Here is a 15,947-nt window from a genome sequence, read left to right as displayed (position 1 = left end):
GGGTTAATGAATTATTTATATCATAGGGACGATTTATGGGTATGTTACGGGTACACCCACCCACCCACCTGTGTGTGTGTACCTGCAGTGGCTGCGGTGCACGGTGCGAGGATACGCGCCAAGGATTAAATAAAATCGATGTGACCTGAGCGAATAAGGGAAGAGAGCCGAGAGGGACCTTGTTTGCAATTCTGATTTTATTATGACTTCGAAGATACATCTTTTTTTTCTCGTAAGCGACGCACACACACGTGTACACGGTGAAAAATACACGGCGTACGGAAAGGGGTGGGTGGAAAACTATTTTTTAGGGTTTTTTTTTTAATTCAACGTTCTTTTACCCGTCTTTTTTTTTTTTTTTTTTTTTTGGCTGCACTCGCTCGCCATTCGCAGCATCCGAACGTCGGCGGAAGTGAAAAGATAAATACCCCCACGTCTGGGTGAAAGATCAAAGCTCGATCCGCGCACACGTTGTACTAGCACGCAATTATACACATCCTTCCAATTAGATCCGTCCGCGCGGTATTTTCGGCTAATTGAGAAGACTCTCGCTCGTCTCGAACTGAAGCCGCAGAAAGAAAAAAAAAAAAAAAAGCGAGGCGATAAAAGGGTGACGGAGGGACGAATCGAAAGAGGAAGAGCGAGAAAGAGGAGGGAAACCGACGGTGTGGCGGACGGGGATGGAAGGGGGAAAATTCGGCCCGGTAAACGGGTAGTGTAAATATCTAGCGATTTTAATTCCAGTCAGGAACGGGATGTAAATGGGCGGAAACTCACGGTGAGTAAACCGAATTTTCACTCCGACCGGATGTGGTTCTTAGCTGTTAGCTCGTTCCCCTCGGAACCCACGGGATTAGCTGCACCGTAGGAGCAGCGAAAACAAATTCGCGGAGTCGAATTTCGAAAGCGATAACCCGTCCGGAGGTCGCGTCTGATTTTTTACGCCGTCTGTCAAAAAAGACAGAGAGAGAGAGAGAAATGGAATCGAGAGAAAAGGATAAGGAGATGGCGTACTTCCGGGGAGACGGTAGCGTGCGCGGAAACGTCGCCGGAATAAATGTGGAAATTGGTAAAGTAGGTGTGCGAAAATAAAGGGAAGGACAAGAGATAACTGGACTCTGGTTTTCCCCCTGTTTGCCAATTTCAATGCAAATACAACGAGAAGTCCCGCGGAACGAAGGTTCGCCTTCCGCAAATATATCACCTCCTGTTCTCCCTTTTTCTTTCTTCTCTCCTTTATTTTGTTTTCCCTACCCTAGCCACCTCTGGAGCTCGCGTCCATCGAGCTTTTCGTTTTTGTTTTTCTTCCTTTCATTTTAATTTACTCAAAAATTATCTCACCTTCCTGTCCGTGTCCCAAGGGAATGGGTCGTCCGTCTTCCCGTCTCCAGGTGATCGTAGGTGGAGGTGATCCGGTCGTGGCGCATCTCAGAGTGACGTTGCTTCCTTCTTTTACGACCATATCGGTGCTCGTCGGATAATCCAGAATGTCGGGGGGCACTGGGGAGAATCGGATGAAGATTTTTTTTTCAATTACAAGCGAAAGAGAATCGAACGAACGAATTTTTCGGGAACGGGAAAAGAAAAAAAAAAAACCAAGGGGCGATATCGCAAAAACGGAAAAGACCGACGGACGCGTGCGACGTGCGGTTTGTCAAAAGATGATGCGGCCGTTACTTTTCACCGCAACCGTAGCGAACGCAATTACGTCGAGCTTTCACTCGGTTGAAATTTACGTCAGTTCAAACAAAAGTAGAAGTTGCAGTTTCAGTCTACCGTAGGGTAAACGGGTACGGTAACCGTTGTCTCTTTTACGCTTCGCGGAATACAAACCTCGGGCCAGCTGCTTCAATTCCGACGTTTTAAAAGAACCGTAGCCGCGATTCCACGCTCCGTACCTGCATTTCACCGTAAACAGAGGTGGGAACGGGATATTTCATATATCAGGAACACGGTTCACCCGGAAGGAAGTGAAGCGAAAAAACCAAAAAAAAAGCTCGACCATTTCATCTTTGAAAAATGAAAAAAAAAAAAAGAAAGAAAAGAAAATAAAAAGGAAGCGAGAATCAACCCTCGTAACTTGCGAAGCGGAATCAAAAAACAGAAGTACGAGAAAATTTCGTCGAGACTCCCCCTTTTGGCTTATCGGTCGGAGGGAGGGTGGAGACCCTTGCAGCGGACATATTTTATGAATTCCCGTCATCGGCACGCGTTTCTGGCGATGCGTCGAGGCGAACGTTGTGGGGCGGCGTCGGCGGCGGGTGCCGAATTAAAAATCATTCGTTTACAGGAGAGTCGCGTGCGGAGAAATTGAATTCCCCCGTTTTGAATCCGGTTTGTTAGCAATCGTACAACAAACGGTAACAATTGTTGCGAACGCACGCGCGGTAACACACCCCCACACCCCGTGCGACGCGCGTTCGATTCGTATCGAGTAATTCGACGGACTCGTCGTCGGTGGCGATACACAATTTGATTTAATCAACGGGAAGGCGGCGGCGGCGTCCCCCTCGCCGTTCGCCGTCCGATGATCGAACAATGTCGAAAACCGTAGCGCGTTTCGCGTTCCATACACACACGCGCCCCCTCGGAGATTAATGCTATCCGGGGGCGAAAATGTGCAACGGCAACTGACGCCGCGCGGTACGCATCGTCCGATTAGAGGAGCCACGTCCGTCGGCGTCCACTCGATAAACTTCGGTGAAAGAGAACGGCCGATATCTGCTGCGCCGTATCCGCCGGAAGTAGCGACCCGATGGGGGTTTGTTCCATTCTTGGGGCCACCGCCACCAACCCCCTACCACCCCCCTTCGACCCCCAGCGACTAACAATACATTCCATACGTCCCTGTCGCTCGGGATCGTTCGGCCGACCTTCGCATTAGTTACGAACTATCGACCCCTCGATGATTTTCATCCCCCTTCGTTAGCGCGGCCACCCTCCCATGAACCGTTCCGATTAGTTTTTCACTTTCTTATCGGTCGGGGGGAAAAAAAAAAGTACATCGAGAGACTCGAAGCGACCAAACAAAAAAAAAAGAAAAAAAATGAACTATCAAAAAAAGGAAATTCATCCGTTGACGAATGAGAGTGCTCTCTGGTAGGGAATTTGACGGTTTCGCTTGCGACCTTATAGTATATCTGGTTCTTCGGTTAAACGGGACCCTCGCCGTACAGAGAGAGAGAGAGAGAGAGAGAGCGTGCGGAGTGACGTCTCACTGCGAGAGAAGCTTCCGTGCGTATGGGAAAGCGAAGAGAAGCGAACGGAAGAGAAGTTGGGGGGTCGCGCAAATTCGGAGGAGGGGAATGGAGAAGGGAGGGTGGGGGTGGGGTTCGGAGGGGTGTAGCGGGGATGATTTTATTCTGCCCCACGGCCGGAACTCGATTTGCGGTTGAGTGCTCGGATGGGTGATGCTGAATTGGCGGGTCAAACCCATCCCTTTTCCCCCCCGGGTGGGTTGAATTCGCCCGGGCCGGCCCTTAACGTCCGAGCATCAATCTTAGGGACTCTCTACGAATCGCCTTCGAACCATACCAGATGCAGGAGTGGCTACCGCCGCATCCTTCAAAACTATGAAAGAAGAGTCGCGTGCGGGACCCCAACCCACCCCGGTCGTACCTTCGATTTTACTTCGTATACACGCGTACACATCCGACCCTCCTCTCCCCTACCCCACCCCCACCCCCACCAAACGTAGATTTTTTCTTTTCACCGAATTCGTTCGATCGAATCGATCCAAATTTTCGACCGAGAACACCGACTTTTGGACGTTGATTTTCATTGCCTTTCAACTTCGTCATCTCAACGTCAACGTTATTTGAAAGAAAAAAAAAAAAAACTGTTTCATCTCCTCAAGTTTTTCATCGAATCTGAAACGAAATCTGGACAGAAAAAAAAAAAAGTGATTTTCCTCCTCCGCAAATCGATCGAGTTGTCCGAAAATAAAGGATAAATAGGGATTAAAGAGAGCGTCGGTTTGTTCGCCGTTCACTTCTCTGTTTACACGTTAAAGGGGTGGTGATGAAAAAAGAGAAAAAAAAAAAAAAACCAAAGAACGGAAAAAAAAAAGTAGGGGAGTCAGGGCGGGGGTGGGAGCTATTTCGTTACAGCGGCGCGCGTACGCGGTGCGAAAAACAAAAGGAGATAATGAAGGAACACAAAAAAAAACGAAAAAGAAAAAAGGAAATGAAAGATAAAAAAAAAAAAAAAAAGGTGAGCGTACGTTTAAAAGCTGGTAGTGATTAATGCGGACGAATGGGTGCAGCGGCCGTTTTGTTGCGGGTGAATAAACGTTTCGCTGATGAGCCGGTAAAACAGCTGTATTGTGATTTCACCGGCATTACATTCATTTGCGTAAACACGTACACACTGCCTTCTCGTACATACGTATATACATAATATATATACAGATACATACATAGGTATGTGCCGTATAACAAGCGCGGTAAAACAAGCGCGGCGGCCCGCTGCTGTTGGGCAGTGATTAAATTGACGGGACACGCGAATCGGTTTGTCGCAGTAAATTTTCGCGGTCAGCGTCAAACTATCGCAGTGTACCGTCGTACGCAGAAACGCCGAATTCGCTGATTCGATGAACAGGGAATCGTAGGAAAGAGAAAAAAAAAAACACCAATATTCCGTTCTTCTTTTTAAATTACATATTCTCGAAGACGGGGTGTAGCGAAATATTTTTTTTTCTCACCGCAAGTTACGATCGTTTTTCTGAGGAAGGGGATGCGAAATTGCGGAATCCCTGAGACGCTTCTTCTCGACGAGTGTTCGGTGGTAGGGCGGTGTACGTGCAGTAACGTCAAGTACCCGTAACTTCGTAATGAGAGCTTAATGGCCAGAAACGAGTTCGGTTCGCTGGCAGCTGCCGAATGGACACAAAGGGTTCAACAACGCGAAAATCTCGTCCTCTGTCCTCCACCCCACCCCACCCCCCACGACCCTACTTCCCCATTGACACACATACAGATATACACACACGACGTATTTCCTTCTCTAGTTATATTTTTTTTTCTTTCTATTCTTCTCATTCTACCTTCTCTTTTATCTCCTCCTCCTTTTTATTTTCTCTTTCTCTCCCTTAACTTTTTATGCCTCGCAAAACAGACCGGCGTGCGTCGAGATCGTTGAAAAACTTCCGTACGTACACACGATACGACTGACCGAGGTACATAAAAGTTATTTCTTCCCATTCGACATGCACCACCCCCGTGTGTGTTCGGAATTTGTTTTTTTTTTTTTTTACCTTCGCTCATACACACGGATGCAACGATACAGGCAATTTACTTGAATTAAATTATCGCCACACATTTTTCAACCCTAATAAGATCGTCAACGACCTTTTCTACCCCCCTCTCATTTTCCATGTTCACGTTTCTTCTCCTTGAAAAGAAAAAAAAAAAATGACGAAGAAATTTGAACCGACGCGAATCACTTCTGGTATCGCACGTGGAATAGAAAAGATTCGAATGGACATTTTTTCGGAAATCTGGAAAACTGGAGGTTTTTTTTTCGATATTCGAAATACGAGAGAAGGCTTTCGATTGTTCCCCGTTGATCCGATTGCGACGAAACGGGCGCGTTACGTACATACGTACGTCGAGCTTTAAGCCAGTCCGGAAAAGCTCCTCAAAGAGAGGTCTGTTAGCGTTATGATCTAGTTTCGAGGGCATTCAGCCGGCGATATAACCTACGCCGAACCCCCGGTACTTTTGCCACCGTGAACCTTGTATACCTATACCCGTTACGAGTACCTAGTAAAACTTGCGAACTGCCATAGAAGGCACTTTGTAAGTTGCCAGCCAGCCAGCCAGCTATATACGAAGAAGTTTGTTAACGGAGGTCGCGCAAAAACCACCCCGCCGCGTCGCACCTCACAGCGCTCACAACGTGGAAAGGAAGAAGAGATCTTCTTTAAAGGTACGACGCGCGATACCACAAAATTTTACGACACCCCCCCCACCTACTATACCGGTGCGCTTTGCCTCCTCGCACGATTTAACCCCCTCCCCTCCCCCCCACTTTATATACATCTCCCCCCCTCGCCCCTCGCCACCCTCGATTCTCTCCCTCTCGAAATTATGTAGAGGAAGAATGAAAATAGGGGTTGAAATGACACAAGAAATTGCTAGACCCCCCCCCTACACAGTCCTTCGGTGCATGCTGGGTGCTCAGGGGACACCCCCTTGTGTGTTTTGTATCGGAATCATTTCCGTGATTCGAATGTCAAAGTATTTCGTTGACGTATAAATTTCGAGAGGGGTGCGTGTCGTATACTTTGCGCATACGTATGGGGTATTTCGAGTCAAATCGGCTACCCGAGCCTGTGACCCTCGCGATCTTTCTTCTCTACGAAATCGGAGGTTTCGCGTTGGCGTATTTTCCGAAAAATTATTCGCGCGACAAAAATTCCACGTAAGACAACCCGACTCGAGTCTGGTTTGTTCGAATACGGACAAAAGTTGAAAAAAAAAGGTGAAAGGAATCGATAAAAGAACTGGAAAGACGCATAGAGCGAAAATTTTATAGATTGAGTTGAAACGGGGGGCGGGGGGTGGCAAGTTTTCCGCCCCACTTTAAATAATTACCAGAACCTGTGCGGCGGCGAGAGAGAGAAGCGAACTTTTGAAACAGTCGTTGGTAGTAGGCAGCAAGCCGCACGTATACGTATATAGCACCCAACGTTCGCTATCCGCGGACGTTATAAATACGGCGAACGTTCCGTAGCGCGCGCGCGCGCGCGGTTTGGTTACGCGAATAATTTTAATTAACTGCAATGCTCTTCGCTCATCGTAATATTTTTCTAATTTTTTTTCTCCCGTTCATTTTGCATTTTTTTATCGCTACCCTTTATTTTTTTTTTTTTTTTCTCCATTCCTCGAACCGCACCGTTCCCGTAACGCTGGGTACAAGCGCTAACCGATCGTCGGTCCGATTTTTCCGATACACGGAATTATTTATCGCTCCTGTAAATTTTTTTTTCTCTTTTTTCTCTTCTTCGTCTCGTTCTGATTTAATTTTTCACATTATTCCAAGCGATAACGACGAGATTTACCGGTGAAAGAGAGATTGAAAATCGAAAAAACGAGTGCACGATATTTAGGTACTTGGAGAATTCCGATGACTGTGTTTCTCAAACAAAAAAAGAAGAAGAGAGGAAGGAAAGTAGGAAAAAAGACCACGAGGATATAAATGGGATATAAAGATCGGGAGAAGGGGGAAGGGGATAGTAGGGAGGTAAAAAGAGGATAAGGAGGCTAGAGTAAAATCGCGTACGTACGAACCACCTGCAGCCGTTACAGAAAAATTCGTACGTTCGTCGATGATTTTTCCAATCGTAGGAGGCAAAAGTTCGACGACGACTGTACGCGCGACTGGCGTATCAAAGGCCACGTAAAGGTGTGTGTATATATTTATAGGTACGTATACGTACGTGTAGATGCATGTACCGTGTGATGTATAAGGGCAACGGTAGCGCAGAGGGGGGAGGAGGGTCTGGCAACCCGAAGGAAGTTTGTATTCCTCGGATGCAGTGGGTTGTTTGTATCCTATCTGTAGCAATTTAATCCCAGGTTTCCCCATCCAGAGCGGAACTCGAAATCCTCATCCTCCTCCTCCTCCTCCTCTTCCTCCTTCCTCTTCTTCCACCGCCACCCCGACCTTATTTCCCCCTTTGACGCCACCCCCGCCGAAATACCAACCCCCCCCTACAGGATATCCACACACTCCGCGGAATCTGACGACTTACCCTATACCCAACTTCATTTCGCTTACCAAATCACTTTCTAGTTATATCTCGGCGCATGTACCTGTGATTATACGGATGTATAGCTGCGGGTAGGTACGTTACGACGTTTTGGGGCACGAGGCGCCGAGGATACGCCGTGGAAAATGAGATAAAACATCCCTTGAGCTGCCAGCTATTTCCGCAGACAGTCTCGAAAAGGACTGGAAAGAGCCGAAACAGGTTTCCGATTGGAGGGAAAAATACGACGTGGGTTTCGAAGAGTTCGACGCACTCGATTAATTTTTTTTCAACAAATTTTAAAGAGAAGGGGGAAAAAAAAGAGAGAGATGGCCGTAGAAGGTGAAAGCGAGTAGTAACCATGGGGGTCGTTACGGGGGGTGGTGATGTTGGGAAGAGGGAAAATGTAAATGTGTACATTTAATTGACAACGAGAGCAAGCGACTCTTACCGACGACATCGAGATACCCTCTTTGGCTCTTCATGGGGTCCGTGTTTATCTGACACATGTACCAGCCTCTGTCGGTTTCCCGCACCTCTCGGATGTGGAGGAACCAGGTCAGGTGATCGCTGTGGGTGACTTCGATACGGTGATTTTTCGTTATCACGTGATTAGTTATTGTCAATATCGTCTGCGTGTCAACCCTCAACCAGGCCACCTGTTAACAGAATTCGATAAATAGTATTTTACGGGGATACCTGAGATCGAAACACGTGAGAATAACATGAAACCCCCGATGAAAAAAATTAATTATTTAATTATTCAAATTAATTAATTAAAATATTTTTTTTTTGGTCAAAAAACATAGAAAATATCTGAGAATTGTCTAATGTGATTTTTTTTTTACTTGTTCACTGTTCAAAATTATTCTACTTATTTTTCTGATTCGAGTGTAAAATTATGAAATGATTTTAAAACTCTTTCTTTGACTTAAAATTGAAGTTGAGTCGGGGGCCGGAGTTTAGCTGGCGTCAGGTAGCCACGGGCGAGCGGTTTGTTGTGGAGCGTCACCTCTGCTCAACCCCCAAGGTGACGTCTCACAACAAAGCGCTACTCTGCTGGCTACCTGACCCCAGATAAGCTTTACTTGGGCTCGCTGGTAGACCGAGAAATTCGAATATTTCAACCCATGCATGGATTGCGATAAATCAAAGTGGGTCTACGACTAAAACCAAGCGATATGTCTTAATTTTTCTGCTCCCAACAGCGAATAATTGATGATTACTCGATCGATTGTATGAGTAGATGATTTTGACTTTCAAATTTAGATTCCTGAGCTGATTATACGTGAGATCACTCATGAAAAGCCAAAAAAAAAATTCGATTTTTGAGCGAAAAATAAATCATTTTTTTCATTGGATTTAATATGCTTTTCTTACGTATTTTGATCGCAGGAATCCGAATCTAAAAGAAAAATTGACTTATCTCTGAAATTGACCGAGTTATCGCCAATTTTCGGCTTTTTTGGGTCAAAAATAAAAAATTGATTTCTTAGTCTATCTGAATGTAATTTGAGCTCAGGAATACGAATCCGAAAGAAAAATTGTACCATCTTCAAAAATCACCGAGTTATCCTCATTTTTTCGCATTTTTTGGCATAAATTTGAGGATATCTCGAAGGGAAAAAATCGTAGCTCAATTTGGACGACGGATTCGTGTTCCTGAGGTCGAAATACATAAGAAAAGTGCCATACGATCAATTTTAAAAAATAAAAATTTTTTCCCAAAATTTGAAAAAATCGTAAGGGGTACCCCTTGGAAAAATCTCAAATTTTAGGCAAAATTTTTCATTTTTCAAAATTGATTAAATGACACTTTTCTAATGTATTTTGACCTCAGGAACACGAATCCGTTGTCCAAATTGAGCTACGAATTTTTCCCATCGAGATATCCTTGATTTTCCACATTTTGGATCGAAAATTTGTCGCATAACTCAATCAATAAAAAACTGGACAACGGTTCTCGAAAATCGATGGTTTCAGCGTATAAATTGACGTTCAGTTTTTGAAAACTGTAATCATTTCTGGTTTCTGTTGGAGGCGCAAGCACCCCCTCGGAAAAATACGATCTTGGACCATACAGTGTAAAAAAAATGAAGGAAATAGAAAAAAAAAAATACAAAACGCACTCTTCAGTGGTCACCGATAATGAAAATTGCTGTATTGCTTTCGGACCAATTCCGGATTCCCCGAAATAAAAATGGCCTCGGGTTCTATGCACGTTCATCTTTGTACCTCCACAACACACACACATCGGTATACACGTACCCTGCATTCAGCGATACAGCCTCCCGCCGAGCATCCGGTTCTCAGTTTACCTCAATTTTTTATCAAGCCACCCCCAAACGGATTTCGTTACATTTGCGTTACACGTATGATCCGATCCCAAAATACTACGCCCTCCTTTTTCTGTTCGAAAAAAAAAAAAAAAAAAAAATAGGGGAAAAACGCTCCGTATCACATTTCGCCAGACGAGGGGGTGGAAATTTTCAATCACAATTAAGTATGTACGCGTACGCAGCGGATAAAAATGAAAAGAAGCAAAAAAAAAAAATAAATAAAATAAAAACGAGATCAAAAAAGCGAAACGCAGACACGAGCGAGAAGCTAATATTTTTTTCTCAACCTCGCACAACTCTCCGTATACACCGTTTAGCCGTATACGTGACGAGAAGTTGTTCGTCGCACGATGATAAAAAGCGTTCATCGCGAGGCTGTGTAGGCGAACGTTTGTCCCGAAGGCGATGATAAGGTCGGCCGATGCGCCGTGTTCCCTTCCCTCCCCATTTTCTTCTCCGATAAAATCGCTCCCACGGGGCAAAAATATCATACCGCTATCCCGACACGCGTTACAAGGGTCGTAATCGATCCCCGATTTCCAGATATTATCCCTACCTCAAACCCTCGTCGCGTCGCTCCCGCGACGTCCGAATCGCCCCCCAACTATTCCCCACCTGTACGAGGTGTTCTTCTACCTAGTTTGATTTTCGGTATAGCAAATCCTCTTTTTTCTTCTTCATCGGGGCCCGCGTAACTCGAACGAGCAACGAAACCGTGGCGTTCTATTTGTCGATAAACGCACCATATCGTGGACTGCAACGCGATTCCCTCGTTTCTTCGCACGTAACGCGGTATCGGGCGACGTTCGTATTACCCAGTGTGCGTTCTCCTGCTGTATCCGACCGCCCCCGCGTCCACCTTTTTTTTTCCCACCCGCGAGTTTCGCCCGGAAACGTACAGCCGACGCGCGGTCGTGAGCTATTACGTTAGCGATATACCGTTCGCCCGCCTCCGTTTTCCGCATCGGGTACACGGAGAGAGGAGAGTACACGGCCGGCCGGCCGGTATCTACAACGCGCGATTGTTATATCCAGGTGTACCTAGGTAGGTAGGTAGCTACGGAGCTGAATTTTCAGTCCGGCGGAACACACGGAGTGTGGCAAAAGGCAAAACTACCCCCTCGGTATTTTCCGGCGAAACGGAACGGATCTCACCCACGTTTTCGCACCATCCGTTGCCAGGTACCGCGCGCACATAACCGGGTCCTCCGTGTTTCCCTCCCCCCCTCCCCCCTCCTCCCCACGCCGTAATGTGCCACATATTTAGTCCAGGTGTGTAAATATATGTACGAATGCACACGCGGAGTCGGATTGAGGAAGGTGGAGTGTAGCCAGGCTGCCGGTTATACGCCAAGTATGATAACCAAGTATTTACGACCGGTTCCTCGAATTTCTATAATTTATAGTCCCTGCAGCAGCTCTTCACCGACGGTACGGGTCGGGGAGGGGAGGAGGGAAGGAGGGGCGGTTGCACCCGTTTTCACGTCGGACGCCGGCAATCGAGTAAAATATTTTTCCACCTGTACCTCAGCGGTGTTGGATGTACCCGTGGAGATACGTGTGCGATACGGACGGACGGACGGATGTACGGATACACAGGTATACGCGGGAGAGGGTTATAACTGTATACATACATAACACGTAGGTCGGTCGCCAAAATAAAGTTAGCCTTTTACGTCACGTAGTAAAAGGTTTATAGTTTCGAAGACGGCGGTGGGTGGTGGTGAACAACGTCGTCATCGTCGTCGTCGTCGTCGTCTTCGCGCGTGTGGAGAACGTTCGACGGGTTTCCGGGAGTTTTGGCGGCGAAAAGATCATGACGGTGGCGGTGTTTGAGAAATATCGAGGGGGGTGTGGGGGGTGGGGAAGGGGGGAGGGGGGAGGGGGCACCGTATTTGCCCACGTTTCTCGCAGGTGAGATATACGCGAATAACCGTAAACGTATAAATAACTAAACGGCGGATAGGTTCCGAGGGGTTTACCTTACGGCTTTGCTCCTTCTGCTTTTCATCCTCGTCGCGCTCGAATTCTTCGATCTGTTTTTTATTTTTTTCTTATTTATTTCTCTCTCTCTCTCTGTCTCTTCGTTTTTTTAGTTTTCTTTTTTTTTCATATTTTTGACGAGCCTCGACTTTCTCGTCTTCCGCGTCCTTTCCCAACTACGTGCCACCGAATTTTACTTCGAAAATTCTCGATCACACCCTGCGTATTATCGCCACCTCTTTTACGATCGTTCGAACCGAACTGAAAAAAAAAATTCGAATAAAAAGAAAATACGAGTCACGTCGGGGAGAGGCATTTTCATATTCGAAAACCACCCCCGCAACTCGCTACCTGTACTCTCATAATTTATGAAGATTTTTTACCGCGCGTAAAAAATATTGACGTGTTCTCGAAGAATCTCTGATTTTTTTACATCCCCTATTTTTTTTTTTTTTTTTGGCGGTCGTCAAATTCTCGCCCGATCCAAATTACTCAAAAATTTTCGTACAGATATGCCACGAACTTTCGAACTACATTTCATCGCGAGTGGTCGAAAGAAGGATTCGTCTTGAAAACCTGGTTTCGAATTTTTACTTCTCGTTTTTTTTTTTTCAACATAAAATATGACGGGAACGTAACGCGCATACGTATCAATTATAGACGCGTGAGTTCGACGGTGAAATATACATAGAAAAAAATGGGGAAATTTTTTTTTTTTTTTTTGTGCGTGACCACGATAATGTATGTGCATACGCCGTGGTTTCAGCTATATTTAAATAGGTAAAATGGTACCAGGGTATTCACGCGTACGTGGAATGGGCAAATTGACCTCCTCGTTATGTAAATAATTCATCATTTTTCACTTAGTACATGAACAGGCAGAAAAAAAAAAAAAAAACCCCCGTATATTTTCGATAGGAGCGATTTTTCGCCTCTGGAAACCATTTTTTTTTTCTTTTTTTTTATACCAATCGAAAGAAAATAGAGTGGAAAAAAATCTTTTCGTCTGAAGAAGTTTTTTCGTTTTTCAAAAATCTAAGAAAACGAAACGACGGAGAATCGGAGAGAGGAGAGCGAACGGCACACGGCGGGTTTGACACAAAATGCTCCATATGTTTAAACGAGCGGGTGGAATTGGACATCTACTTTCGCAGTGACGTGACGGATTGAAGTTTTACTGCAGCTGCAGCAGCAGCAGCAGCAGCAGCAGCAGCAGCAGTAGCGAGCCAAACGAACGAAGCGCGGATCGATTTTATCCGCTTCAATCGCGACTGGGCTACGACCGAGCGACCTCGCTGTCCATCGCGCGCGTTTCGTACGCTATTGAAAAGGGGTTTGACCTGACCTCTCGTAAACGTCATCTACTTTCATATTTATTCTTACCACGGCGTGACGGATTATATCGAACCACCTACAATAATAGCAGACAGAAAAGAGAAAAAAAGGGAAACAAGAATCCACATTACGATAAAACGATCTGCGGGTACCTCTCGATTATTCATACTCTCGACCGTACCGATTTTTCCATTCCACCCCACTACTTTCGATTTTTTTCTTCTCCACGCTCCAAAAAAAATTCCAAATTCCAGCTCCGAGTACTCCCAGGAACTCAGATTTTTACGGAACACGAAATTACGCGGAAACCGATCGACGAAATACAAGCGGAAGTTATCAACAGATCTGTCGAGGATCGTCGAGTCACAGATTAGAAAAAAAAAAGAAAAAAAAACTCACCTTTTTTCCCCCCTCCTCTAATTACAGCGTTACGTTATAATAAACTGACTTTTGGCGGTCGCCAGCACGCACACAAAACGGTTCTCTACCCCCGGCGTATCCGTGGCCACGATATTCCCGGTTTTCTCTCTCTCTGTTTTTTTTTTCGCCACCGCGTTTTCCATCCGAAGCTGTAGCTCGCCGCTCTCGCTACCTTCGCAGAGACACAGGGAGGGAAAGGTGGGGGCTGGCTTTTGCCACGGTAACTTTCACCGCAAAAGTTTTATCTTTTACTACTTCGCCCCTACCGCGAAAAGTTACAACCCCCTCCCTCCCCCTTCCACCCCCTTCCACCCCCTTCCACCCCCCCGCGACCGCCACTCGCTTCCCGTGCAGATGGCAGCGTACTGATAACTGCAGAAGGTATGAGAGAGTAGAGCCGGGTACGTCAGCCTTACCATAATTGCAGATGGTTAAAGAGCTCGTAAAGTTTTCCTCTGCTCACCCCGTATATTATATGTATATATAGAAATTATACATAAACCGCCTACGTACACAACCGCGTGTACGCGAGTATAGGCGCGTCGTACGCGGAACGCGGCCCGCTTTGAGGTGTGTACATATAAAATATCCGTACGTACGTACGTATTCTACCGACGTATATTTCACAGGGTCATATTATGCCGAGGCAACCGATAGACGACGGTGCAGCGGCACTTCACTTCACATCCACCACCGGTTCACCCCTGGAATACGTGCAGGTGAACCGGGGGGCGTGTGCGGCGAGTGCTTCGCGTACACACAGGTGCACCTAGAGGTAGGTAGGTAGGTAGGTAGGTAACCTTTCAACTCTTTCATCTAGCTTTCATCGAACTTCCCGTGGAACGGCAAAGGAAAACGAGACGAGAAGAAAGAGTAAAAAAGTTGGGAATATATATAGAGAAAATGTAAACGTTATTCTAGTGAAAACGGCGCTCCTGAGGCTGACATTCAAGATCGTTTGTTGTGCAATGTCAGCGCGAAATATTTCAGGACTTGTGTGTCTCGCGTATTATGGAAAGTAAAGTTTGCGACGGTAGAGCGGAAATTTTGCGAGTCGAGTATGCGTCGATATTAAAATCTACGTTCAAATCCTTCTCGCATACCTATGTAATCAATCTCGGTACAGTTGACGCGCATTTGAGCCGAAGATGTAACGTAGGATTGGCCCTCTAGGTGGGCCGTTGTCTAGCCTGACACCGAAGTGCCAGAAATTTTGATTCCACGATTCAGTCCGACTCGATCCGACGCGGAGAATGAACCGAAAGTGATTTCTGTCTTTGCCCAATTTGATAACATTGGATTCGGAGTGTGGGGAGTGGGGAGTGGGGAAGTTTTCTTTTGAACGGACCATTGGAGACGTATTTCGCGTCTCCGAATTTCATTCCGTCCATTTTTAGTATTTTTCTATTTTCGGCTTCTCATCAGTGTGCAACATTCTGATACACGGTGGTGCACGTCCGGGACTCTATGGGCTGCGGGTCCGTCGACTCGTCAAAAATTCCGTAAGTTTTTTCCTCTCCTCTAATTTCGATTTACCCGATCGCTCGTACACCCGTGCTCGGAGAAAACAAAGAAAATCCTCTCGACGCCAAAAACTGTAGCGTCTAGCTGGTTTTTCTCTGTTTTCCCGAAAAAAAAATGACACGTCGAGATATACCTGTGGAATTTAAATTTCCATCGAATCCGATGAAATCTCCTCGAACAATTAGATATCCGAGTATTCCACCTGTGCGCACAGGTGCGCGCGGAACGCTTCCAACAAAACCCCGTAAATACAAAAAATGGAAGACGGCGAATGAAAAATAGGGGAAAATGTTTTTTTTTTTCAATTTTTACGGTTCGGTATCCCGTTTCTACGTCTGCACATGTACCGCGGATGAATGGAGGACTGAAAAAATATGAAATATGAACGAAAAATAAAAAACAAATTCTGTTATTGTTTTTAACAGACGTGAAATCGAGCTTTGAATGCGGGATGAAAAAAATATACGGAACAAAAGTAACGAAAAAATTAGCAACGTGTTCCGATGCATTCGGAATACATTTTCCAGTTGGAAAATTTCACGTACACCTATACCGTGTATTATATACGTCTAGGTGAAACCGTGCTTACGCTC

General features: G+C 45.8%; 1 protein-coding gene across 2 annotated transcripts in view; it reads right to left on the bottom strand.

Annotated features, from left to right (window-relative positions):
- LOC105689208 (opioid-binding protein/cell adhesion molecule homolog) overlaps positions 1-15,947 on the bottom strand; it is a 99,118-nt gene that overhangs the window by 14,956 nt on the left and 68,215 nt on the right. For both annotated transcript variants that reach the window (XM_048657995.1, XM_012406060.3), the window contains exons 3-4: positions 8,205-8,412; positions 1,342-1,500 (exon numbers count right to left, since the gene is read on the bottom strand). In XM_048657995.1, coding sequence (XP_048513952.1) covers positions 1,342-1,500; positions 8,205-8,412 — 367 coding nt within the window. The remainder of the gene's footprint in view (positions 1-1,341; positions 1,501-8,204; positions 8,413-15,947) is intronic.

Source organism: Athalia rosae, chromosome 7 (genome assembly GCF_917208135.1).
Source record: "Athalia rosae chromosome 7, iyAthRosa1.1, whole genome shotgun sequence".
NCBI lineage: Eukaryota > Metazoa > Arthropoda > Insecta > Hymenoptera > Athaliidae > Athalia > Athalia rosae.
This window is presented reverse-complemented; position numbering and strand designations above follow the sequence as displayed.